The sequence below is a fragment of the Equus quagga genome, chromosome 19 (assembly GCF_021613505.1).
Source record: "Equus quagga isolate Etosha38 chromosome 19, UCLA_HA_Equagga_1.0, whole genome shotgun sequence".
In the NCBI taxonomy this organism is placed as follows: Eukaryota; Metazoa; Chordata; class Mammalia; order Perissodactyla; family Equidae; genus Equus; species Equus quagga.
Genome location: NC_060285.1, coordinates 5,260,989 through 5,288,092, shown reverse-complemented (window position 1 = coordinate 5,288,092; position 27,104 = coordinate 5,260,989). Strand labels below are relative to the sequence as shown.

At 54.5% G+C, this 27,104-nt stretch overlaps 1 protein-coding gene across 1 annotated transcript in view; it reads right to left on the bottom strand.

Annotated features, from left to right (window-relative positions):
• The window catches only part of PHF21B (PHD finger protein 21B), a 101,795-nt gene extending 74,701 nt beyond the window's left edge, over nt 1–27,094 (bottom strand). The window contains exons 1-2 of the mRNA XM_046646033.1: nt 26,753–27,094; nt 25,800–25,865 (exon numbers count right to left, since the gene is read on the bottom strand). Of these exons, the coding sequence (XP_046501989.1) occupies nt 25,800–25,865; nt 26,753–26,806 (120 nt within the window). The 5' untranslated portion in view covers nt 26,807–27,094. The remainder of the gene's footprint in view (nt 1–25,799; nt 25,866–26,752) is intronic.
• Between the last annotated feature and the right edge of the window lie 10 nt (nt 27,095–27,104).

Genomic DNA, 27,104 nt, shown 5'->3' with positions numbered 1-27,104 from the left:
ACCTTCCCTGCCTCATCTCCCCCTACAAGGAAAACAGGAGGAAACTGAGGCCCGAGGGCCCCAAGAGACTTGCCCAAGGCCACACAGCTAAGAAGTGCAAGAGGCAGGATGCCCACCGAGGTCCCCAAAGTCATCCTTCTGCAAAGCTGCCCCACTCTGGCCCACCAGACTCCGGGGAAGAGGCCGCGCGGGCGCTCTCCGTGGTGCTGAACCGCCGCGGGCCCAGCCGCTCCTCCCGCCTTGCCCAGGAGAGGGCGCAAATCAGTTCTGCTTCATTTCCAGAATTCATCTTAGAAATACAACTTGAAAAGTGTGCCTTTACGTCACTCTAGGGGAAAAAAGCAAATTTACGACTTATGTTTCACAATTTACACCGCTGGTTTCATGCACTTTTGACTGTTCTGTCTTGTTTCCAAAAGTTACACAACTTTTTTCCTCTGGGAAGCTGGAGGTGCCCCATTCCTGGAGGTTGCATGGCCAAGGACAGCCCGGATCCTGCTCTATGGCCCAGCATCTCACTGTGGGTGTGAGGCAGGACGCCCCACACTCGCAGGTTCACTTTAAATATGTATATGTGTTTTTTAAGTACCAAACAGATATCAGAAACCATAAAATACGCGTAACACTTAAAGACTAACAATACCATCCGTGTACATAGTGCCCAGCTTAAGAAAGTGAGCTAAGCTTCGAAATACCCCTGGATGCCCTCCTCATTCCCTCCCACACACAGGTAACTACTATTTCATATTTATCCTTCTCTCACTTTTCTTTATAGTTTACCAAATATGTTTATCAAAAACTATACTGCTTTGTTTTGCATGTCCTTCAACTTTAGATAAATGGAATCATACCAAAGTATTCTTCTGCACGTTCTATCTGGACTCCAGCTCACGTTCCTCAGGCTCACGGCTTCTGCTGCCTGGCTCACCCCTTTCACAGCCGTATCGTGCATGCATGTACCTCTTTATCCACTTACTGTCAGTGGGGATCTCAGTTCTCACCATTTCGTTTGTTTTGTTTTGTTTTGGCTGTGGGAATGTGCAGGTCTCCTGCAACGCCTGTGTAAGCATTTCTCCAGAGTATACACCTAGAAGTGGGATTCTGGGGTCACAGGATATGTGTGTCTATCTTCAGCTTTACTAGATGACTCTGAGCTGTTTTCCAAATTCTCCAACTTCTGGCCCACAAGTGCTTCATAAGAGTTCTGGCTCTTACGGTCACCCACGTGCTCACCAGCCCTGAGTGCCAGGACTCAATTAGTTTACTCTGGTGAGAAGAAAATGCAATCTTGCTGTGGTTTTCATTGGCAGTTCCCTGACATGGGGAGGGCCAAGCCTCTCTTCACACGTTGATGGACTATTCTTTTCCTCTTCTAGGAAGGCCCGTCCCAACCTCCCATGCCCTGCCCTGGGAAGACACTGCACCACAGTTTCATTCTGAGGAACCAAAGCCACGTCCTTTGGGGGACTGGACGGGCCAGTGTTCTGTGTGGACTCTGCTTGGAGCCCCCGAGAGAAGCAGTCCCACCCACCCCAGGGTCCTCCCCTTGCAGGAGAGTGCATTTTTCCAGCTCACAGCTAAACATTTTCTTTGTCACCGCCCCCCCTGAGAAAAATAATCCCTTAAACTCTGATTGCACTTGGAGTTCAGAAAGCATTTCCTCAAGCTGTAGCCCCTTCCAGCTCCCTCAGACACCCCCACCAGGTGCCCCTGGACAGCTGCAAACTGACAGCCCCCTATGGGCAGAGCACATCTGTCTCTGCTGTACCTGCAGCGACTGGTCCAGGCCCGGCACAGATCTGGAGCCCAGAGGATCCTCCTGACCACCGGGGGGCTGTGGAGGACAACGAGGAGTTGCCATCTGAGGGCTGCCTCTCCAAGCAGCCCTGGCAGATGCTGCAGCTGAGGCCGAGTCCACCTGTGGAGCCACAGAACAGGCAGCCGCACTCCAGAGGCAGCTGTGGTCTCTAACGGGCACGACAGCCAGGGGGTGGCACTCAGGGCAGGTGGGGCAGCGGGGCGGCCTCCTTCCAGCCATAAAGATGGCATACACTGCCCCCTTCACACACACTGCCCACTTCCTGCAGCCCCCGGAGGGCAGCCAAAGGCAGAAAGGACACATGGTCTCACTTCTGCCCACTGGTCTCTCCAGCCTCCTCCTCACTCTCGCCCAAAGGACAGGCTGCATCTCCTGGGCTTGGGTCCTCACTGTGCCCCAGGGCCTCTGCGGACGCGCTCGTCCCGTCCTCACCCTTCCGGCTCTTTCCCAGCTCAGAGCCAGACTCGGATTCCATGATCATCTCCACTTATTGGCTCGATTTTTCAGAAACTTTATCCCACTAAAGCCTCTGAGATGCACTCCGTCTATAGTGTTTCCAAAATATCTCAGCACTTTGCTTCTTTTTTTTTCAGCTGAGAGGAAATTCACATAACATCAAAATAACTATTTTAAAGTGAACAATTCAATGGCATTTAATACATTCACAAAGTTGGGCAACTGCCACCTCCATCAAGTTCCAAAACATCCTCATCACCCCATGAGAAGCACTCGGCTTCCTTCTGCAGGATGTGTGTGTGTCTGGTGCCCCCATCGGAAGACCGGGAACTCCTGGGGGACGGGAGAGGCTTGGGCGTCCCCCTTCCACCCCCCCCACCCCCCGCCTTGCTCAAAGTCACTGACAACACACACTGAGATACACTAACTTGGTAAGATGTGGTCACGTCGTTCCTAGTGTCTACATCTAAGACAGCACCTGACAGTGTTACTGGGCATCCAGCAAGCATCTACAAACATAACCAAGGGCATCCTCGCTGCAGCCAGCTGGGCCTGGGACACAGGACAGGCCTGGTCTAGGCAAGAGAGCCCACAGTAAACCCGAGTGAACGGGGTTTCCAGGGCTGGGCTTTGATAAAGACTCGTAAGGAGATAAGCAGCATACAAAGGAATCCATTGCTGCTGCTGATGGTACCAAATCAGGGCAGCCTAGAAGATGCCAGCTCCCCAAAAGTCAGGCCCACTGCCCCCAGAGAACCACGAAGTCACTTTACACAACACAAGTGGGTCTGGCACATTGGTCTCTGTGAAGCGACTGGGCCAGAGTCCTACGTCCCCAGGAAGCAGAGTCCCTTCACAAGGGGAAAGTGCCCTCCCAGCCTAGCCGGGACCAGGAGGCACATCTGTCACCCGCATTGCCACCCAGAGTCATCAGCACAGCTAATTACGGCTAATTGTAATACCGTTTCTGTCTCGCTGCTAATACATTCAGACTTACTAATCAAATCAGACCATCCCGCCTTGCCGTGCTGCTTTCAAATAAACATTTCTGCAAAGTGAGGAATAAATAAGTAACTCCTAAGCTTTGTTTCCTCTTCTCTGCAGCCACCGTCCACGGAGACATAAGGGGGTGGGGGGCGAGTTGCCATTTATTTGTCTCTGGGACCAAAGGCATAGAAGGAATCTGATGAGGAACTGGCCTTTACTGTCCAAAGCTTCAAAGGCAGGGGGAGACAGAGGGTAAGAGATACCTGGGGACCAGGAGGGAGGGAGGGGGTGGGAAGGAGGCAAGAAACTGTCCTAACTGAGTCTGTACTGTTCCTGTGCCGTCTCCACTCTCTCGGCGACGCTGTCTCCTGCAGTCCCTGGCTGAACTGGTGGCTCCTTCTAAGGTCCCCTGAGACCTGAGTTCCCCCTTCACTCAACAAGTTGGGGTGCCCTGAACTGTCCTCATACCTGGCTATGAGCTTGTTGAGGGCAGGGACGCTATGCTGTTGGCTGTTTTCCCAGCCCCTGCCCAACGCCTGGCACACGGCATTGCTCAGGAACTCCCGGCTCAATGGACAAATGAAACAGCCTAACAGTTAAGTAAATGCTACTTTCCTGTCCGCAGATGAAGCAGCCAAAGTGCTAAGAGATGCTGAGCAACTGCCCAGCATTGGTGATCAGTAGAGAGCAGGACCTAAGGACGAGTCCCTGGTAGGTCTGGCCCTGCACCTGTGCCCCTTCAGAAAGTGGGGGAGCACTGGCCTCTCTGTGGCCCTACACAATAGCTACACAGAGATCAATGAGGAAATGTGAAGGCTACAGGGCACTCTGCTCAAGGACACAGCGGAGTGATTCTGAGAATCCTGGAATGGAAACTGACAAAAGGTTGACCGTGACTGCAACTTCATATAAACGCACCCGTTACTATAGCAATCCTGCGGAAGAATTTCCTCGCCTCTACACATCCTCTCTGCTGCTGAGTAAGGGGCTTCTGTTACACTGGGGAGCAGGGGATCACAGAGCCGTGGCCCTTAGCGGGCTCCATCTGCCTCGGGAAACACCAACCCCAATCACCCTACCAGCCTGAGAGGACAGGAGTCCAGTGGGGCAGAAACAGTGCCAAGCTCGGGGTCGGGAAAGCCAGGTTCTCACCCCAGACTGCCAGGCTCAGCCCAGACTGAGTCACCTCCCCACCCTTGGCCCTAGTGTTTTCGTCCAGACGAGAGGAACTCTGAATGGCATTCTTGCCATCTCTGACTCCTGTCAAGCTTCCATTTATCTCATGGCAGAAGTGAGCGAATGAGTGAACGAATGAAATGAGACTGCAGCAACAGACACGCAGGTGAAGCCTTCCAAGGCTGGTGCAGGGCAGGGAGAGAGGGAGGAAGGAAGAGCGAGGATAAGCAGCGAGCGCTGACTCTCTGAACAGGCTCATCTTTGCCTTCACCTTCCAGGAACCCTGTGCGGCTGGCATGACTACACCCATTCCACAGACGAGGAACCTGAGGCTTGGAAGGTCATCCGATCACTCAGAGAGGATGCAGGGCTGCCAGCCAGGTCTGGACCATTCCAACCCCACCTTCCTCCCCCTCCTGCACGTGGCCAGACAGCTCAGCTGGTCCTCCAGCAAATTCTCCCCGCCTGGAATCTCGCAGACACTGCTTCTGCCCGAGCAACATCCACATGGCTCACACACATAACTAAAAAATGAGAGGCGCATTCCGCATCAAATGAGGCTGTCGATTTTAATTAATTTCAGACTTTGTGTGTTTCTGGCAATTATTTGTAACAAGGTTTACAGAGGGCATTTAAAATTAATTGTGATTTTTATACAGAAATCAATGCTTATTTTTTAAGTAGCTCATTAGGGGTGAGTATGTGTTACAGGAACAGTGGGTTCGACGTCAGGAAGGAGGCACCTGGGGCCGAGAGAAGCCGGCAAGGGAAGATGTCCATATGCGACGAGGAGATCAAAGCCAGCAGAGCTATGAAACGAAGCTCCAGGAGACAAAACAAAATCTGATTTGGATTGAGCAAAGGCAAAATCGGGGGGAATCTATTTAATAACCTAAAATGGGGACGAGAGCTGAGCTCCTCTGGCCTCTCAGCCCCGGCTGGTGGCGCTCAGGGAAGGCCAGCCATCCAGGCCACTTGGCTCCAGACGGGGGCTCACCGATTCAGGCAGAGGCTGCAGGGGCAACACATGAGTGTCAAAGGCCCCTGAGTGGAAACTGGAGCAAACACTGTGAGGAGGGGCCACCCACAGGCATCAGCAGACAAGCCTGGACGAGCTGGGACGTGGGGCCCAGCACCCAGGCCCACCCCTGAAGACCGCACCAAAGGGCAGGTAAGGGGGCCCATTAGATTACCTTTTGCACTTTCTGTGTTTGTTTTTAAAGAAATATGTTTTAAAATTCAACTTAGAAAGACCAAAAGCTGATTAATAGAAATGTCTAAATACCAACGCCATGAAATATCAGTGAAAAGTCTCACATCACAGCCTACTGACACATGGTTAGCTCTCTTTCCTTTTACCCCTTTACATAAAGACACCGCATGATGAAAATCAACTGCAGTCCTGAGTTTTAATAATAAAACCACTAATATCTGCACAGGTCTTATGGCTTACAAAGATATTATTACTTCCATTTTGCACGTGAAGAAAATGAGGGGTTCAGGGAGTTTCCACGCCTCAGCCAAGTGTGCGAGGTAAGCAAGCTGAGGACCTGGAGCTGGGCCCCTCTTCTACGCCCCAACCTCCTCCATCTTTCCTTGAGGTTGGCAAGGCGTGACAACCATCGCCACCACCATCCTCACAAAAATCACCACCACCACCATCATCACCATAATCACCATCGTCACCACCATCAATTCCATCACCACCATCACCATCACCATTATCACCATCATCACCATCACCATTATCACCATAATCACCATCATCACCACCATCATCTCTATCACCACCACCATCACCATTATCACCATAATCACCATCATCACCATAATCACCATCGTCACCACCATCATCTCCATCACCACCATCATCACCACCATCATTTCCATCACCACAATGATCACCATCATCATAATCACAAAAGAGGAGAAGATCCAAGAAAGGCAGAAGCCTGCTGTCCACATCTCTCCCTTTTGTCAGGTGGCCGGGGAAAGGGACATCCTCACACAGAGCCCTGGTTCTCACACTTCAGGTGCTCCAGAATCTTGCAGGGAGCATGTCACACACACTCCTGGGCCCAGTGGTGGAGCTTCTGGTTCCGCAAGTAAGAGGTGGCACGAGGCATCTGCCGGGAAACGGAGCTCCCGGGAGACTGAGACGCAGAAGGTCAAGGGGCAGGCTCGGGGGGCCTGAGCGAAGGTCCAGTCAGGGCCTGAGTGTGTGCAAAGCCTGGGACATTGTAGCTGAGAGTAAAGGGCTACCCAAGAGTTAAAAACATGTTAAGTAGGATAAGTAGCAATTATGTCAATGAAAGTACTTGACACGTATGTTTATTTGTATTTAAATCTTGCTCCATAACTTACCAATTACCCTTGGAGGGTGGCAGGATTGTTTATCTTGTTGTTCTTTTTCATCTAAAGTTTTAATTTTCAAGAACAATCATGTATTCTTTCCCATTCCTGTGATTTCCTTCCAGAACCTCAGCGTCATCCACTGGCAGCCGAGAGAACTGCAGGCTCAGACAGAGGAGGAACAGACAACCCCCAAGGAGCTGGCCTGGGGCTTTTCACACCTAGGAAGTGACAGCAAATGTCACAAGAATAGATGCAACGCAAGATCTACTTGCCCAGGAAGATGCCGTCTGAGCCGCACGGTCTTTCAAAGCAACGTCGGGCAACCTTCTGTGTTTTACGTCATCTTGTTATTCACTCTGTAGGGGGTCCCCAGAAGGGCATCCTAGGCACACAAGGGACTCTGTTTCTTGGGTGTCAACCTCAGTGACTTTAGAACTTTTAAAGCTTTTTGCTTCTTCTTTACACACACACACAAGAATCTTGTCTTCAGGGACACAGTGTAACAGCAAAAACATTTCCACATTTACAGTTTCTAAGGCACATCCATGCTCACTGTTCACCAATTAAAATGTAACTGTGTGCACCCAAGTGTCGGACACAGGTAACACCCCTCACTACCTCCGTTTTACTGAGGAGTCTGATCTGCCACAAAGTAGCGAAGCCATGACTGGCCAGCACCTGGGCTCTGTCTCTGCTTCCTCCGCTCCAGAGTGTGGGTAATACTTGCTCATAAGACGTGTTGTGATGGTAAGTAAGGTAACTTGGAAAAAAAACATACCGTAGGAAGGGATCAATAAGTGGGAGTTGCCATGGTGAACACTGATGTTACCATCATCATCATCATCACAATAATCCCCATCACCTTTATCATCACCAGCGTCATCACCATCACATTCTCACCACCATCACCAATATTACCGTCACCACCACCACCACCACCTTTATCACCAGGATCTTCATCAGTATCAACATCCTCACTATCACCTTTATCATCATCACCACCATCCTCACCAGCACCACCACCATCACCATCACTACCACCACTAGGATCCAAATCCAGACGAACCCAGAGGCGCCTTTCTTGAGGGTTAGAAGAGGATCTGGGCCTCAGGGGATGAGCAGGATCTTGTTAAAGAGAAAACGGCGATTAAGGCAGGAGAGCAGCCTGAGCAAAGGCTTGGTGACCCTCAGGCATTCAGGCCGTCCGGGGCTGACAGAGCTGTGATCCCTAGTACAGGAACAGGAAGTGGGGCCTGGAGCTTTTTGGTAGAGGATGGGGTCTGACAGCATGGGGCCCGGCTCAGACGGAGCTGGGCCTGAACCCTGGTTCTGCCCCTCACGCGTCCACATTCAGAGAGGCGGTTCCTCGTGTGCGACCTCACAACCAACCCTGTCTCCGAAGAGAGCCCCGGCCTCCGGCCTGTCACCTGAGCAAACAGTGAGTGTGACAGTGCGCCCCCAAGCTCTCCCTCGGTTCCCACTGAGTTCCTTGCAACAGACCAGGAGGTGCCTGGAAACAGTCGAACCCGAACCAAATCCTCACCTGTCCAATTCCTCGTTTCTTCCTCAAACAGCACATGCATGTGAGCGCTGAAACAGTGGTCGGCCCTTCCTGAGCACATCTTGGCTCTGCCCTCGGGGGACTTTGTGAGCTCAGAGGGGAGGGGACATTGCGAGCACCAGAGCACCACACCAAGCAAGAGCAGGACTGCAGGCGGGATCCTCCTCCCTCAGCCGCGTGGGCTTCCCGGGGTCCCTGGGGGCTGGCACAGCCATGGGAGGGGAAGCTTTGCGGTCAAGAGACCTGGTGGGGATCTGAGCACTGCCACCTGGAAGCTGGGTGAATTGGGAAAGTTACTTGACCTCTCGGGGCCTCAGTTTCTTCATCTTTAAAGTGGGGATAACAGTGCCCCCTGGAGTCAAATGGATGCTTCTGGGATCCTGGTGCATCTCTCGTGCTGTGGGCCTTGGGCAGGTCACTCTACCGCTCAGCCTCCTCATGTGTAAAACGGGGAGAACCACATCATAATGCTTCCCAGAGGGACCGGGCACTCTCTTAGCAGGGTCAAAATCACAAAAAGACTAGATGGGGAACCCGAGGTGGGCTCTTCCTTTGTGTCTTTGTGTCTTCAGGAGGCAGGAGCTGGCGGTGGGTAGGGCTCCCACCAAAGGAGGGAGGCTGCTCCAAACCCAGGCCAGGGCGCCCCAGGAGTGAGCCCCTCCGAGCAGTCTCAGGGCCGCCTGACCCACGCCCCGGCCAGCACTCTGGGAGTGGGAGGGACAGCAAGCCTGCAGCCCTCTTACAGGGATGCCTTTCAGTCCTGCTCTGTTACCGGACAGCACTGACCAGGGCCGGCAGTGCCCAACACAGCGGCCGATGACCAAGCACGTCATTCCACTGAACCTGGGAACCACCCCTCTGAACGTGGACGTGTGAGGGGCAGAGCCAGGGTTCAGGCCCAGCTGTGTGAGCCGGGCCCCGCTGTCAGCCCCTATCCTCTACCGAAAAGCTCCAGGCCCCACTCTCTGTTCCTGCAACAGGGATCACGGCTCTGTCCCAAGGGTTATCAGGACCTCACACATGCGTGTAATCCAGCACCCAGTAGGTGCAAATTAAGTGGTAATGTGGTGGGGGGGGGGGAAGGGGGGGGGGGGGGGTGGCCTGACCCCGACCCCATGGGCCTTCTCTCTGGACCCCCGCCCAGCTGCTCACTTGATCCCGGTCGCCCCATGCCCCACCCTCCAAGCCTGCAGGCCGGACTCCCCCCTCACAATTACCTTCTGAAGTAGACAGCAGAGTCTCATCCCCATTTTACAGATGCAGAAAACGACTCAGAAAGATCAAAGACTTACCCAGCAGGGCCCCAGGGACGGGACACAGATTCTGCTTCCTCAAGCTCAGTCCCATGGGGACACCCCCTGCCAGGCCTGCCACTCCCAGAGACACTGAGGACGACATGGTATCAAGGACAGGGAGGACCTGGGTGGACGGCAAACTCACAGACGAGTGTGGCATCCCCAGCCAGGGCTGGCAGCACACTGGGACTGCTGGCAGGGATCAGATGCCCAGGCGGGCTCGGGGTTCCATCTCTGCTGGCAGCCAGTTTGATACACAGACAGTGCAGCAGCAACCTGGGCTCATATTTCAGCCCCAGAGCTAAGCCTTGGATGAGTAACTGTCCCGCTCTGAGCCTCAGTTTCCTCCCCTCTGAAATGGGGACAGGAGTAGGACTCAAAGCTATTGTCAGAAGTCTAGGCAGTGGGGGACCCAGCACACTCTCACCTGTCACCGGGAAGTGCTGGCTGGCTCCATCCTGCCACCCACAAGGGTCTCTGGCAGCCCAGAGACGATGTGGCTCCTGAGACTTAAACATGGACCTCAGCCTCCTGGTCAGCCAGGAGGACAGGCCACAGCTGCTGGACAGCAATACCAAGACAACACACACACACACACACACACACGGCAATTTGCAGTTTACAAATGTGCTTCCACATAAGGCATTTAATCCCCATCACAGGCCACAGAGGCAGGGTCCTTCACTATAGCCATTTTACAGATGCAAAGAATGAGGCAAGTGGAGATGAGCAACTTGTGCAAAGTTGTGAAGATCCTGGGAGGCGGCAGCCAGTAACTGTGGGCCTCGGCCTCCAGCCTAGAGGTTGCTCATCCCCCTGCAGGGCGAAGACAAGCTGCATGGGCCGCCCAGCAGGTGCACATCCCACTGACGGTCTGTTTGTTCTAAAGCATCCTCTCTCGGCTCCTGAATGAAAACAAACCAGGGTGAAACCATCGGCTGACTGGTTTTCAAAACTGCACAAGCAAATTAACATCAAACCCAATAAAGGAGGCACCCCAGATTTTCCGGGGTGGTCTTGATTTCAAATATCCAAACCAACTGCCGGGTTCGGAAAGTACGGCCGTCCTGCTCACAGCAGAGCACGGTTTCAGCAGCTCCTCTGTCCTGGCTCTTGGCAAGGAAGGGGCAGGAAGGCAGACGCTGACGGAGACTACAGCACGCCTGGCGCTGGGTTAGCATGGAGCGTGCGATCCCCAACCGCAACCTGAGGGAGGCGTGAGCAGCTTCAGTCGGCAGAGGCAGTAGGTTAGAATAGTCCCTCCAAAACTCATGTCCGCCCGAAAACTCGGAATGAGACCTTATTTGGAAATTGGGTCTTTGCAGATGTAATTAGTTGAGATCACACTGGATCAGCGTGGGCCCAAATCCAATGACTGGGGTCCTTATAAGAAGAGAAGAGGAGACAGAGAGAGGGAAGACGTCCATGTGACGACAGAGGCAGTGACTGAAGTGATGCGGCCACAACCCAAGGAACGCCTGGGGCCACCAGAAGCTGGAAGAGGCAGGAAGGAGCCTCCCCTGGAGGGAGTGAAGCCCTGTGACACCTTGATTTCAGACTTCCAGCCTCCAGAACACTGAGAGAGCAAATGTCTGTTGTTTTAAGGCACCCAGTTTGCAGTGACCTGTTAACAGCAGCCACGGGAAACTCATACAGCAGACAAGAGAGTTAAGGCTCAGAGAAGGCAAGTAACTGGCCGAGGTCCCTGGGCTCACCAGCAAAGAGCCAGGCTGGAAGGCCACCTCGGCCCAGTGCCCCGGCCCCCCTTCCTCTCCTGTGCCACCCTCCCCCACGTCCACTTCTAGAACACTCCCCCATCCCCACTTACAGGCTGCTGATTGCAATGAAAGATTTGCAAACGTCCCCACTTCCGCTGTATCCAAATTAGTGTCATTACAGAAGAGAAGTCCAGATAAAAATACCCAAACCCAGGGAGCGCCGGGGAGCGAAGCGGTACATGCACAAGGCAGCGCGCAGCTGCCACAGCGGCCGAAAGGATGGCAGCCCAGCTCCGGGCGGGCCGCCGTCTCTCAGGCCGGGGCCACGGCGCCCTCTGCACCCACAAGGCCCCCACTCCCAGGCCCGCGTTTGCCTTTTTCATCAACTAAACAAAACAGAAGGGACGCAAACACAGCCTTGGGAGAATGGGTCGGTACATCCCTCCAGCCATTCAGCGAAGAGCCAGAATGGGGGAGCTGGGGGATAGATTACCGCTGCGCGAGTCCAGCTGCACCAGGATGTAATAAAACGTGTTGCTAAGATACAAGTGCCAAAGAAGTTCATTAAAGGACACTTTAAACCAAGCTGCCAGACTCCTCTCCCTCCACGGCTGCTTATTTGGTACCGTCCCTCGTGTTTATAATTAGATCCGCGATGTGAGAGTGGCAGCCCCCATTCAGGCCCACTCAGCAGAACTCGTTAATAAAATAGCTTCAACGAGGCATCGACTTAGGCGGGGGCGGGGGGGCTGTGGGACCGTTTTATTTACAGAAATATATTTGAGTTCCACTTAGTTATCCAAACGAGAGATGAAGGCTCTTGAAGAACCTTGTCGGCCCTCTAGCCGTGCAAGCAACTCCTTCTCGCTAAGAGGTGTAGAGGCCTCCAGGACGGCAGAACTGCCGAGGCCAGGGCTCACGGTCAGTCTTGGCTCAGAATCGCGGTGCTCGGGCTCTGACACTCGGGAGCTCTGTATCTGGTGCTTAGTATGGGGCACCACGCGACACAGTGAATGGGGGGCACGGAGGTGAAGGAGGCAGGAAATTACTAGATTACAACCCAGCGTGATGGAGCTGGGAAGGGGCGCGAGCCCGGAGGAGGGCCGCCAGTCCCTGTGGGCGAGGTCAGGGCGACTGCCTGTCCCATCTGGGCCTGGACGATGCAGAGGGAGGAGCCAGGTGTCAAGGGCACGGGGGAGGGACCCAGGAGGGGTGATCAGGGGAGGGGCACCAGAGGAGATGGGTGGGATCCAGCCTGCAGGAATGTTCCCGAGGCCAGCAGCACTTAGAAAAGGCCTTAATGCCCAGCCCACATGGAAACCTCAGGAGATTTCACGTGAGCATGGCTTTCTGGCTCCTCTTGAAAAGTCGAAGGAGCAAGGTGCCCAGGGCCCATGACATGTGACGACAAGGGGGTGCTGGGCCTGCTGCCCCTGCTGTGGGGCAGGGTCTTTCCAGCGGGCCGGCCCTCAGCAGGACCACTCGCCGGCCCCACAGCATCGGAGTTTGCGATTCTGCATTAGTCAGAGCATCTCAGATTGAAATGAGGCAGCAAAGGATCCTTGACGGGTCTTAGCATTTCTGAACCACAGAATCTCAGGACAGGGAGACCCAGCCTGGTCTCCCATCCCACTGCACCTTCTCCTTTCGCTGATTAGGATGGTGTTTGGAGGGTGAAGGTCTCAGAACAACCAATTCCATCCCCAGACAGTTCTCTCCATCACAGAATTCCTCCAGACTTGGAGCTGACATCCATCTTCTGGTTAAAATTCTTCCAGCTTCTAGTTAAAATTCTGCCAAAATACATTATGGCCAGTCGGCAATTTAAAGGCACAGGTCAGTCATGATGGAGAAGGCAGCCCCCATCCCATCCCACCAGCTCTCTGATCTCCTCCCTCTCATTCTCCTGTCACTCACTCTCTCCCAGCCACACTGGCCTCCACTGGAAACAGCAGGCACATCCTACCTCGGGGCCTTTGCACGGTCTGTTCCCTCTGCCTAAAACGTTCTTCCGGCAGAGAGCCACAGGGCTCACTCTTCCAACTTCTGCAGGTCTTTGCTCCAACGGTGCCTTCTCAATGAGCCCCTTTGGACCACTCTATTTAAAACAGCCACCCACCCTACACACACCTCCCTTACCCTGCTCTACTTATTGCCAGAGCACTTGTCATCTAACCTCCGTAATTCATTTATTACGTTTCTCCTCGATGAGGTGTCTCCCCCTCTGAGACTGTGAGCATGTCTCCGGGGCCTATTCCATCCACCACTGTGTCCGCAGCGCCCAACACAGCGATGGCACAGGGAGGGCGCACAGTAGGCATGTGCTGCACACCATTCTCTAACGAGTGGCGAATGCCTGGGCCCCCATGGCTGAGCGCCCTCTTCTGGACACACGTGAGCTGTCAACCCTGAGAATACACAACATGGCTTGAGACAGCAAGCTCTGCCTCCCGTTCCCTTCCAGACCCCTACGCTGGACATCCCAGGCCCCCCATGTCCCAGCTCCCACTTTAAGGACTCGCTCCTTGCCACCTCCCCTGCAATGCACCCACTTCTGCCCCGTTCCCAGCACCTGCGACTGTAATAACAGCCAGGGCCCCTCTCATCTCTGTCCACAATGACACGGGTAACTGTTTTGTCACCTCTCCTGTCAAGCCCTTGGAGGGACCTTCTTAAGCACGTGTCCCCTGCACAGTGGCAGCTGGGAGAAGGACACTGGTGACGTGAGCGAAGGAAAGTCTGCATTCAGCGGGGCTGCCAATCTGCAGTTTAAGAAATAATTCTGGCGTTTATCTGTGGCGCATCCATCACCACCGGGACGCATTAATCACAGAGGAGAGCCCGTATCCTGATTACAGACAACGCTGCTCGTCACTCTGCGCCGCATCTCACATTAAAGCCTGGATCGCGGTCTCCAATATGTATATATTTTTAATTGCATTTTCAAGTTCATTTACATGTGCAGATTGGCTTTCCGCCTGAATGACATCAAAGAGAAACACAGCTCCCCCTCTTCCTCTCTCCCCTGCCCCACGTCTGCCTTCTTCCCTCTCCTGGGGCAAAGAGACTCTCCCCAAATTGACGGCCGCATCACCCACGGACAGCCTGCTGCCATCCCCCAGGAAGGCCCCAGGGGAGCCCCCATCTGCCGTGTCAAGTAACTTTCTGCTGCCTCCACTCAAGAGAGCAAAAAGAAGCCACTATTTTGCCAGAGATGGGTGCACCCACAGTACCATCTCTCAGCCCCTTTTCTATTTTTGGGATCGACTCTCCCGTCACAAGCTCACAGCCAACCTCTACTCCGATGGGAGACTCTGAAAGCAGAAACGTGCACGCTGGGCTGGGTGACAGAGGCACTCCTCTGAACCCTCCTTCTGAACTTGACCCGTACCTGGAGATCCACTGTCAACGTGATTCGGTGAGTTTTACAAAACGCACTGTTCCGGAATGCCCCGTGCCCTGCCAGAGCCGCCTGTCCCTCAGCTGCTCTGAAAGTCTAACACCCGTTCTGAAAACCACTAGGGTGTCTGCCCCAGGGTCCTCTCTTGGTGGCCCTTTTGTCACGGGACATCGGTGCAGGACCCCAGCACGTCTCACACAGGGGACACCCTCTTGGGCAAGCAGCTTACGAAAGAAAACCCCAGTGAACAGAATTTAACTGATTAAACAAAAACAACCGTCTGTGTGACTGTGGTGTGGTGGTCAGGGAGACCAGGATCCCCGGGGTTACTTCTGGTTTCTGGGTGCCACCCCTACCCCCCACCCAGGCCCTGAGCTTCCCATGCGTAAGACCGGGGCCTGGCCAAGGCGCCCTGGCTCTCGCGTCCTGTGCTGAAGCCATCAGGCTGAGTCCGGGGCACACGTGCTCTCCATTTCCACTGAATGCCAAGTTTAGGGCCCAATCCCAGCTGTAGACACAAGTTTATGGTGACGAAAAGCAACCCACAGGTTTCTATCCCAAGAAAAAGCCACACTTGCCTGTCGACTTCTCCACAGCAATAACATCCTGTGGGAACCAAGAGCTTTCTCCTTCTCACGTTGTTGTTAACTAAAGTAATTAAGGGAACATCGGTACAGCTCCCCTTGGATTCACCCACCCTGCTGCACGTCGGGAATCCTGCCCGGCACTTGGGACAGTTGTCAGTGCCATCCAGTGGATTCCGACTCCTAGCGACCTGTGTGGACAGCAGAGCAGAGCCCTGCCTGGTCTTTCTGTGCCACCCTCTCATCCTCTGGGGTTGTTTCAGACGACACTCCACTGCTGTTCACAGGGTTTTCATGGCCAATCTTTTCAGAAGTGAGTGGCCAGGTCCTTCTTCCTGGTCTGTCCTAGTCTGGAAGCTCCGCTGGAACCTGTCCACCACAGGAGACCCTGCTGGTATTGGAAATCCTGGTGGCAGAGCTTTCAGCCTCACAGCAAAACACAGCCACCACAGTGTGACAACCAACAGACGGTGGTGTGGTTCCCTGGGCGGGACACAAACCTGGGTCGTAGCGTTGAGAACACCGAATCTTAACCACCAGACTGCCAACTTGGGGCAAGCGTCCTCATTACTCCTCAGGACAACCTTGCCGGGGAGGCGGCATTAACCTGCTTTCAGAGAAGGACCCAGCCAACCTGCCCTCCAGTCTTCTCTGGGGGCTCAAGAGCCACGGCAGCCGAGACAAAAAATCAAAACCCCCCATGGATGTACTTATGTCCGCTGTGTTTTAATAAGATCAACACAGGTGCCAAGCAAAACAAACAATAATAATAACATATACACATATATGGAAAGCGAGGCCCACCCGAGCCTGCCCGGGCTGCCACGGGGGGCAGGCAGAGGTCGTAACGGCAAGGAAGCTGCATCAGCAGTTTCTCACACACTGAAACTGCTGCCACCGAACAATAAGTAACTGCCAACAAAAAAAAGTCTTAAGGAGGCACATTTGTTCCTTTGGAGAACAGAGGCCATTTCCAAATGAGAAGATGCCTCCGCCTTCAAGTGTACAATGAGAACAGTAATAAGAAGGAGGAGGAACAGAGTGGCAGCAGAGCCAGAGAGCCCAGGCCAAGGCGGGGCTGACGGGCTGGGTGGGGGGGGCGCCCAGGGCTCTTCGCGGATAGACGAGAGGGAGGAGAAATTGTTCGGGGTCTGTCCAAACCTCCCAACTGCCCTTGGCTCCACTTCCACCCCGCAGGGACCCCTGGCCTGCCACACTCACCCCACCCCGGTGCCAGCCAGCAGGCAGCCTCCTGAGAGACACCGGGACGGGATGCAGACCAGGCCCCCTCCAGAGTTCTAGGACCGTCTATGGCAGAGTAAAATTTCTGCTCACCATGGAACAGCTAATTTGCTGGTGGTGGTCATCTCTCGCACTAACTCCATCACTGTTTCCTGAACGCAGGCCCTGGGGTTACACGACACACCAAACTTTTCATATTCGTGGCACAAAGTGTTGTCATCTCCCCCACACACTCCGGCATAGGGGTTAAGATCATGAAGCCACAATGGCCCTGAACCAGATCCCAGGTCCTTTATTCACCAGCCGTGTGATGTCAACCAGAATCAACCTCTCCGGGCTTCAGCCTGAATAAAATGGAAATTAAGAGCAGCCCTTCCCCAAAGGGCTGAGTGAACAGTGAATGAGTTGGTCCATGGAAAGCACCAGAAGGGAGCCTGGCTCAGGGTTAGCATCAGATGGGAAAGCTGCGACTCTTGAGGGAGGAACAGAAGATGCTGGCCAAGTGCCACCTGCTGAGGACTTACTGCGGGCCCAGAGCCTAACATTTCACCTCACCTCATCCTCCTGGGACCTCCTTCAGGCCACTTCCTGTGCATGTCACACGCCTGCACTCTGCTAGCTGACCTATGGGGCACGGTTAGTCCCACTTTCCAGGCACCGAATGCGGCCCAGCCCTTCCTGGAGGATGCAGCGGGGTTGAGAGCTCAGTGTGTCCAGTTTTAAGGCCTGTGCTGACTTCTGTCTTACAAGCCTCTGGGAGACAAAAACTGAGAGCCATCCTGGCCGTCCTCTTCCGGAAGGGACATCAAACCCAGAGTCCTATTTTCCTAAACACCATGAGTTCCAAACAGCGTCGGGAAGACGAACACCATGGCCACGCTGCCCCTTCCTTCGATTCCTCCTGGGTCTGGGGCAGAGGCATTGGAGGCTGAGCCCACGGACACCCCCAAAGGGGCCTCCTTAAGCCCCCCGTGCGTGACCAAGCGTGCCCAAGACATGGCCCGGCGGGGGAGCCCCCAGTGCAGGAGCAGAACGCCCCTCCTCCGGCCACCGCGGCCACGGTCAGCATCGGCTCCGAGAGAGAAATAAAGACGGCAGCCAGCCGAGGGTTCGGTTCCTGAACAGACAAAGCCGTTTGGAGGAAAAACTTGCTAAATCAGAGGGCTAATCCTCGTGGCCCGCAGCTCTAATGAGGCACCGTGGGATTACCGAAGTTATCACCAGTCGTCGCGTGGAAAAATTCAAAGTTAATTGAAATAAATTGTACAGTTCCAACAGCAGGTGTTTTCAGAGGCTGAAATATCAAAGCGAACTCCTTGGACTGGCTGCAGAAGACGGCGTAGTCACCGCCAACCTCGACCAGGAGTGACAAAGCAACAGGCCGCCCTCTCTCGGAAAAGAAGGCCCCAAGCAGCCGGCCGACCAGGACCAGCTCCCGAGGTGCGGGCCTGGGCTCGGCAGGGTTACCTGGGGCCACAGATGCACCGAACGCAATTCTCTTCAAATCAGCCTGCTCGCTGCGTGGTTAAGATGCACTTTCGCATCTATTATCTGACTTCATCTCAATAACCCACAGAGAGCGGTCTAATGACTACACCCACTTTACAGACAGGAAATGGAGCTCCAGGAGGCAAAGACCTCCCCGAGGCTACTCCACCAGCTGCAGGGAGCTGGGACACGGAGCCAGGGGTCCTGACTCAAGGGCCTGTGCTGTCCCAGTACGTCACGTTACACTGTACAGTGCAGGGGCCGGCTGGAGATGAGGCGGGGCTGAGACAGAGGGCAGCCGCCCGGCGGTCCCAAGCTGTCTGACCTTGGGAAGCGGCCCTTCTCTGACCCGTCCAGCAGGGATGATATACCTGCCCAGCCTGACCCAAGTCACGGGACTGTCCTGATAACCTAATAGAAAGGCGTGCATCAAGGAAGGGATGGAGCAGACCCGCTGAACAGGATGGCGCTGCAGACGCCCAAGGCACTGAGTGTAACATTCATCGCTGAGCCTCTCTACAGGTGCAAGTGTCACCTCCTCAGAGCGCTCCCCGCACGCCCCACCTGAGCACATCGCCCCATCTGCTGCAGGGTGAGCCTGGTGCTCTAACAGCTCATGCGGACACCTGGCTGGGCCTCCCGGGACAGGTGAGCTGCCTCCCCAACCACACATGAAAATGTCTGAGGCAGAGACCAAGAGAAAGCATTTGGTAGGTGTAAAGCCTTATAAAATGAGATGTCGCTATTACTAACAGCACACCACCCACCATCACCTCCAGATCCCCAACACCTGGCAGGAGCTCGTTAAACGTTTGTAGAGTTAACCGAGCTGTTCCCAAGAGATGGTCACAAAACTATGTCAAGCGTAAAAAGCAAGTTTAGGAACAGCACGCTCAGTGCATCCACTAAGCATGTTTGTTTGTGTTATAGACGCTTGTGTGGGCACAGAAGGCACCCTCCAAACACACCTGAAAACCAGCACTGCTCTCGTCCACAAGCTAGGACGGGCGGGAAGAAGCCGGCTGACGTTTCACGACCTTCAAATCTGTATTGTGAATTTTCTTCCCAACAAACACGTGTTGCTTTTACAATAAAAACTTTTTTTTTTTAAGATTTTATTTTTTCCTTTTTCTCCCCAAAGCCCCCCAGTACATAGTTGTATATTCTTTGTTGTGGATCCTTCTAGTTGTGGCATGTGGGACGCTGCCTCAGCGTGGTCTGATGAGCAGTGCCATGTCCGTGCCCAGGATTCGAACTAACGAAACACTGGGCCGCCTGCAGCGGAGCGCACGAACTTAACCACTCGGCCACGGGGCCAGCCCCTACAATAAAAACTTTTTTAAAAGTAGAATTCTTCTTATCTCCTAAATGTTACAGAAACAATAAGAAATATTGATCGCCACCTTCCTCAGTTAAGATTTTATTTTAGCAGGAGAATGATAGTTATTTTTCTTACTTCAAAAACAAATCCTCTCATTTTAGTAATATAATCCTGGATAAATTATTAACCGATTTTATACGTATTACATAGACTTTATGTATATTTATTGGTGCATGCCAATATATTTAGTATTTATTATTGTATACTTCATATGTAATCAAAGTAAAATCAACAACAGAAATGCAACTGATAAGTAGAAATATAAATGTGTGTATATGTATACACACGCATGCTTTTTTTTCCCTTAAACAAACTGAGCAGAGTTGTCAACTGAGTCACTTCCAGAAGGGTCCCTACCAATTTCTGCTCCAAGGAGCTCTGGTGAGGGCAGGAGGAGGAGGGCACCATGTTGCCCCCGTCCCCACAGCCTGGTACATACTGGTCACCCAGGGCTACAGGTCCAGCAGCCTCCCGGCCTCCTGTCCCACAACATGCACGGGCTCTGTTGTCCCTGCAAGAGCTTCCCCATGTTGGTGACAAACATCTAAGGAGTTCATATGGCCAGGCCAAGCAGGGCTGGGGTTCAGGCCTCTGTCACTCTCCTCCCTTCTAATGTGCCCTCAGTTTCATTCCCCACACCTTCCTGACCAGTGCCCTGAGAGGCCCCGGCCAGCCCAAGCCCACAGCGTCAAGTCCAGGCCCTTCATCCCTGCCTCGGACGCCTTCCCTGCTCGGCCCCAGCTCGCCTTCTCTGCTGTCTCATTCCTCTTCTCTCTCATGGTTTACTGCCAGCAAACTCACCAGCCCCTGTAGGATTCCTCAGGCCATCATCCCTTAGTGGGCTTGGCCCCCAGCTCCTCCTGTCTACAACCCCAGGTGTCCTTGAGGACCCCTCTCCCACCCTCCTCCAGGAGGCCAGAAATGAAACAAGTGCTCCCACAGCAGGATTTTCACAGAACTTTCCTGGAACTTCCTTGAAACAGTTATCTACGCCTCACTCTTTTGTGAGGTTTCCAAGGCAGGGAGCTGCTGGTCTTACTCATCCCCGTGTCCACTCATTTTGAACACAGGATTTTAAAAATCTACCATTTATTGCATGCCTACTACAGGCTGGGGACTCTACCTAGACCATTAAATACATCATTGCTGATCCTCACACCCATCTCTTTACAAAGTCATCCACTCGTTCAACAAACATGCGCTCGGCCCCTGCGAAGCAGTGCTCTGAGAAGACAAGGGGAGGGGGTAAAGCAGACACAGCCCCCACCCTGCATGCAGCCTACAGTTTAGCACAGAGAGCAGGCACGAAAAGATCAAGGCAGGAAAACACTCAAGGTGCCAAGGAGGCTGCACCGCTGGGTGCAGGAGTGAGGCAGAGGGTGCCCCGAGTGGAGCCCCCCCCCCCCCCCCCCCCCCCGCCCCGGCTTCATCCCAAGAGCAATGGAAAACCACTGGAAGGTCTCGAGCCAGGGGGCGCCATGATCACAGGCAGGTTTCCAGACACTGTGGTGGCAGAAGAGGCAAGAATAGATACAAGACACTATTCACAACAGCCAAAAGCTGGAAACAACCCAGATGTCCATCTACTGAGGAATGGATGAACAAAATGCGGTCAATTCATACGATGGAAGATTATTCAGACATAAGAAGGAATGCAGTACTGACACATCCTACAGTTTTGATGAGCCTTGAAACATTATGCTCAGTGAAAGCAGCTGGTCATAAAGGACCACAGACTGTATGATTCCATTCACGTCCAAGCCCAGAATAGGTAACTCTACAGGGACAGATAGTAGACTAGTGGTTGTTTAGGGCTGGGGGAGGGGAGCAAGTAACAGCCAAAGAGCTTCTTTTTGAAGAGATGAGAATGTTCTAAAATTGATAGTGGTGATGGTTGCAAATATCTGTGAATGCAGGAAAAACCATTTAATTGTACACTTTAAACAGGTGAATTATATGATACGTGAATTATATCTCAATAAAGCTATTTTTGTTTGTTTTTTAAGTGGATGCAGTGAGGGGGCTCCTATAATCTTCCAGCTAAGAGATGATGGTGGGAGGGACCAGAGTGGTGGAAGGATGGGGAAGAGGAGCACGAGGAACAGGCTCAGAGAAAAACCGGGGGGCCCGGGAGACTTTGCTGTGGGAGGGGCAGTCGGGGTGAAGGTCACACAGGTGGTGGTGAGGGAAGTCAGGCCCGGCCCTGCCGCCTCAGTCCCCTGCTCTCTCTCGCAGAGCACAAAACATGGTGCACCGCGAGGCAGCTTGAGTTTTCTCTTTAACACATAATGATGCTGTTTTAAGAATGAAATCTCCAACTCCAGGTCAGGAAGATTAAAATTTACCCTCCTGGATAAGAGCAGATTTGGAAATAAAGCTCAGAAAATGGAACACCTTTTTACTAAAGGACCACAAACAACTGGGGAGCTTTCGGAATAAATCCACTCCGTTTCTAGAAGTAACTGGTGGAGACCTCCGAGGCGGAATCCCTCTGGTGTCCAACGTGGCCAGTGAATCATGGAGAAGACATGATTCAGCACCCGGGTGCACGTCACATACATAACACCTTTCAAGAAGACATATTTTTATTGCTGCACTTGAGGACAGCCCCTTGGAATCCAGAGTCCATCAAATCGATGGATCAAGCAGCGCACGACGCCCCACGTTTACCTCCATGGTCTCTCTCTCTCTCGGCCACACCAGCATGGACCACACAGAAGAGTCCTCTCACTCTATGGTGACGTGAACTCGTGTGAACTCCAGGTCAAGAGATGCCCGCTACACATGGCATGTAAATGATGTGCTAAGAACTCCAAAGAGGGAGGGGGAAAAAAAAACCCCAGTATTTATGACGGGCCTGTTATTTACACAGAACTGCTTGTTGCTTGACAATTTAGATAAAAATGTTACTGCCTCTCTGCATGTGCTGCAAATTCATGGCACAAAACCACTGGAGCAACTAATGGAGTCTTCACACATCGTATCTCGTTAAAAACGAGGAGTGCGTCCTCCACTGGAATCACAGCCCAGCAGCCAGGCAAGGCCACACCTGGGCACGCAGCCTGGCCACTCTCGGCGGGGCCACAACTCAGCTCTGACCGACTCCTCCACATTTCCTTTTTTTTTTTTTAAGAAGAAAACACAAACTCTGTTTTCAAACAGTAAGGTCCTATGGAAGTTGCTTTCCTATTTATACCCTAGTCCACCAACAGTAGGAGAAACACTGAGGAGAACAGAATTTGTATCTCTCTACTTCTGACCAACAACGTATTTACTTATAGGAGTCCTTGATAAACATCTTTAAACGCTTGCCCATTTTTCTAGAAGTAACTGAAAAAATTCCAGTGCCAAGGGCATGAATGGGAAATTGATGGCTGGGCACCAAAAGCTATTACTCAGCTGCTCTTGTACATCTAACAGATGTGGATAATGGGGTCACCCGTTCATTACTATCCAGTTGATCATCCACATGTGCACTTTCAATTGAAACTTAACCTTCATACCCCATATTCCAAGTGGGAGCGCACAAAAGCACACATCTCTGGAGGTGGAGACGGCATGAGTTTCTCCCCAAGCAAATCCATAAATAAACACTACCTTTAATTTTATGTTAAGTTAAAAATAAACTTTGAAATACTGGCTTTTTCATACCTGCTCCCACATTTCAGCTCCTCGGGCAGGTTCTGGGGTGGCCAAGCAGAGCCCCACAGCTCCTCTTCAAGACCCTGGGTGCAGCCCAGAATCACCTCCAAGAGCCTCCTCATCGACCTTTCCCCCAGCCAAGCTGCCAATCACCACCAAACTCTCCCAAGGAGAGAGAGACGAGTAAATGTTAAGTCTACCCAACTCATTTCATAGGTGACCTCTGCAAGATTTCACCGTGGAGCTCGGGAGAGACAAGGCAGCTTTATTAGCATGCTGCACCAAGCCTCAGCCCCCTCCACTCCCTCTTTTATGAGCCCTTGTTACATAAAATGCCACAAAGGGAAAAGGAAAAACAACACACTTACAGTTACAAACACAAGTTCCGATGGCCAGGCCAAACCCTGGCTGCTTACCAGATGTTATTTTTAGTCATTTAAAAGAAACATTTTTTAAAAGGCAAGAGAACAAAAGTTTTCGCTGTTCTCTTTCTTTCTTTTTAAACACACACTCACACACACACACAAAAAGATGGAGGTACATTCCATTCGCAAGCATCCTTCCCCGAGTTCAAATTTAAAGGCAAAGGCAGCGTGGATCGGACAGCTCCTTCCCGGAGCTGCACCGCAGCCTTCAAACAGGATTTTTCAATGTTTCTCTCAGCCTCATCTAAATTCCGGCATGACAGATAATAAATAGCTACTCATTTACTATCATCATAAAAATTTAAACAGCCTTGAAATAGTTGCTACAATACACAAGAAATGATCAAACCTAAGCTCCGAAAAACCACTACAAACAGTGTAACTATTGCTATGTGGAAGCACACATAAAGAGACATTGTTGCAATAAAAGCTGCTGGATTATTGGATTTTTCTCTCTCTCTCTCTTTTAAATCTACTCCGAGCATGAGAGTCAACAACTTGCTGTTTTACCCGGTGAAAAAAAGGGCTTAGTAACCCTCAGCTATCACACCGTACCAGATTTAGTGATGGATTTTTTTTTTAAAGAAAGTATCTGATTTGATTCTACACAGCGATTAAACATCTTTGTGCTCAGCAGAGAAGGGTATTCCAACCCCTCCCCCTCCAAAAATGGCATCAAAGCAATCAAAATGGTAATGCCGGGCCTGGGTCCCCTCCCCCCGCGAACTCCCCGACTTCGCCGGGGCCGCGCGCCGGGCCCCCCTCCGGCGGGAATGGAAGCTTCCACTCCTGGACGGGGGCGCGGGCCGGGCGGGCGGGAGCGCGCGGCCGGGGAGTGGGGGCCGTGGCACCGACAGAAAGGGGTGAATGCGTGCGTCCCAACCCTCGGGTCCAGCCGGGCGCCCCCGACCAGGCGCGGACCCGCGGGAACAGCCATCTTTCTTTCCGCAAACCCCGGCCCCCTCCTCTTCCGCACGCCCCCTCCCACCACTTTTCAACTTTAAAGACTCGAAATGAACACCCGGCCTCTGAGTTCTCCAGGGTCGCCGCCACCCCCACCAATCTCGTCCACGTCTCTCCTCCCACCGAAAATTCTTTCGGGGATGGGGCATGGGATCCGGCCGCCCTGGCCCGGAGTTGGGGAGGAAGGAGGGGACCAGCTCGGCGGCCGAGGCGGGGGGCGGGGGCGGGGGCGGGCACTGTCCAAGTTTGGTGCTGACGGCGGCCGGCATTCCGAAGGAAGCGCGATCGATGGCCGGCGGGCGCGGCGGGGCGGGGGCGGGCCCGCGGGGCGGGCGGAGGGAGGGGCGGGGGCAGCGGGGAGGGGCGCCGGCGCCCCCGCCCCCGCCCGCCTCGGAGCCCCGAGAGCGCCATTGGCTGCGCCGCTCAAAGTTCTCGGCTCGGGGCGGCGCGGGAAGGGGCGGGAGTGCCTGTGCGGGGAAGAGGGGGCGGGGGGAGCAGCGAAGGGGGAGGGGCGCGCGGAGAGGGGGGAGGGGCGCGGCGGGGGCGGGGGCGCGCGGCCGGCCGCGCTCCGGCGGCGGCATCTGTTCGTGGTGCTGAAACCCCGAGCGCTGAGCTCAGCGCAACTAAGTCACAATGGGCAACTTTTCCTCCTCCAGGGGCCGGGAGGGGGGTCGGCGGCCGTGCCCCCCACCGCGAGGAGCTTCTGGTGTGTCCAAATCTACACCTGATGCCCGGAGACCAAAGTTGGAGCAGAACTGGGGGGGGTTCTGGGGGCGCTTTTCTTTTGTTCCCGGGATCTGGCGTCAGGTTCCAAGAATAAAAAGTGATGCTAGAGAAGTGGAGGGGAGGGGGGAGCCCAGAGGAACGATTCTTTAAATACGATGTGCAATGGAACCCAGAAATCGCTTCCAAGTAGTTTGGTGTCTAGGCCCGAATTACCGCCCCCTCTACCCCCACCCTCACACTGGCCTGAAGGTGGGGGGGGGGGGGTAAGTGGAGCAGGAAGAAATTTTCACATTCCAAAAACATGTCCACCAACTCAAAATGGACGCCGGGCTGCTCGCCGCCTTTTAAGTGCAGCTTCACTCCTTCGGCCACTGCCGGAGCCGCGACCTCCCCGCTCAGCCTCCAAGAACCGGCTCTTTCTTTCCAGAAAAGGAGGGGGCGGGTAACTTTGAGGGTTGGAGACAGACTCCGTTGGGAGTCTGAGCGTGCAGCGCCGAGGCCGGCACTTTTTAGGGTGCTGCCAAAGTGCCCGGCGACACCCGCCCCCCGCGCGGGGTGGGGGGCAGCTCCAGCTCGCTTACTTGTTTGTCGCTGAGCGCGGCGATCCGAGGCTGCCTCTCGTGGAGCTGCTTCTTGAGGTCGCCGTTCTGCAGAAACACGGAGGAGCAGGCTCAGGCCAGCGGCCCCGGGGGGCCAAGTGCGCCCGGGGCCCCGCGCGGCCGCAGCCCCCCGCCGGCAGCCCGCAGGCCGGGCCGCCCGCAGCGCGCTCCAAGTTCCCCGGGCCGCGTCCCGCACGCGCGGCGGCCGGGCAGCGCCGCGCGGGGCCGCTTACCTGTGGCTGCCGCCTCATCGGGGCAGCTCGCGGGGCGGGGCGGGGGCCGCGGCCACCCGGCGGCGCGCCCCGAGCCGTGCAAGTTTGCAGGCCGGGGTGCGTGTGCGAGTGAGCGTGAGTGTGAGTGTGTGCCGGGGGAGGGGGGAGGAACAAAGAGCCAAGTAAACACGGCGAGTCCGTGTCGAGCAAAGCTCATAAATATTCAAGTCGCGTCCTAATCTCCCCAACACACACACGCGCACGCCGCAATACCGCTCGGGCCCCGGCCGCCGCGCGGCTGCTCGCCCGGGCAACCATCGCCGAAACTACTTTTGCAAACTGTGCAGGATTGCACGGGGGGTGGGGGTCGGAGGAGGTCGGCGCACACACTCACACACACACACACACCCCGGGGCAGGCTCACGAAGGGGTACCCGGCACCCTCAGTCCTGCAGACCCTGCGCTGAGAGAGAGAAGACGCCGGGCTCGGGGCCCACGGGCGCCCGACCCCCCCTCAAACTATGCAAGATTGCACCAGAGGGGGGCGGAGGGGGAGCCCAGACGCGGGTCCGTGCGAGTGCACACTCGCCCCGCCCCGAGGTAGGCTCAAGGAGGGTCTCCCTCCGGACCCCTCCAGCCATGCAGACCCTGCGACGAGGAAGAGGACGCCGGGCTCGGGTCCCTGGAGCCCCCCACCCCAGCCAGGGGCCCCCGGCCGCCTACCTGGTGGCGCGCGAGTTCCACGGCGAGCGCCTCGGGCCGGCTCTGCAGCTCCATCCCGGCAACTTGGGCAGCACTTTTCGCTCACTTTGGCCCCGGCTCCCGGGAAGTTGCGCCGCTCCGCTGGAGCAGGAGCGGGCGGGGGCGGACCGGGTCTCCGGGGAGGGGGAACGCGAGCCCCCTCCCCCACGGCCGAAAGGGAGGGGGGTCTGGCGAGGGGGAAGAAAGGCGGCCGGCCGCCGCGGCCGCCCCAACTCCTCAGGCTGCCTGGCAAGTTGCGCCGGGTCCCCGGGCTGCCGGCGCGGCCCGGCGCATGGCCCCCCGGCGCCCGGAGCCCCGCGCAGCCCCGCGCGCG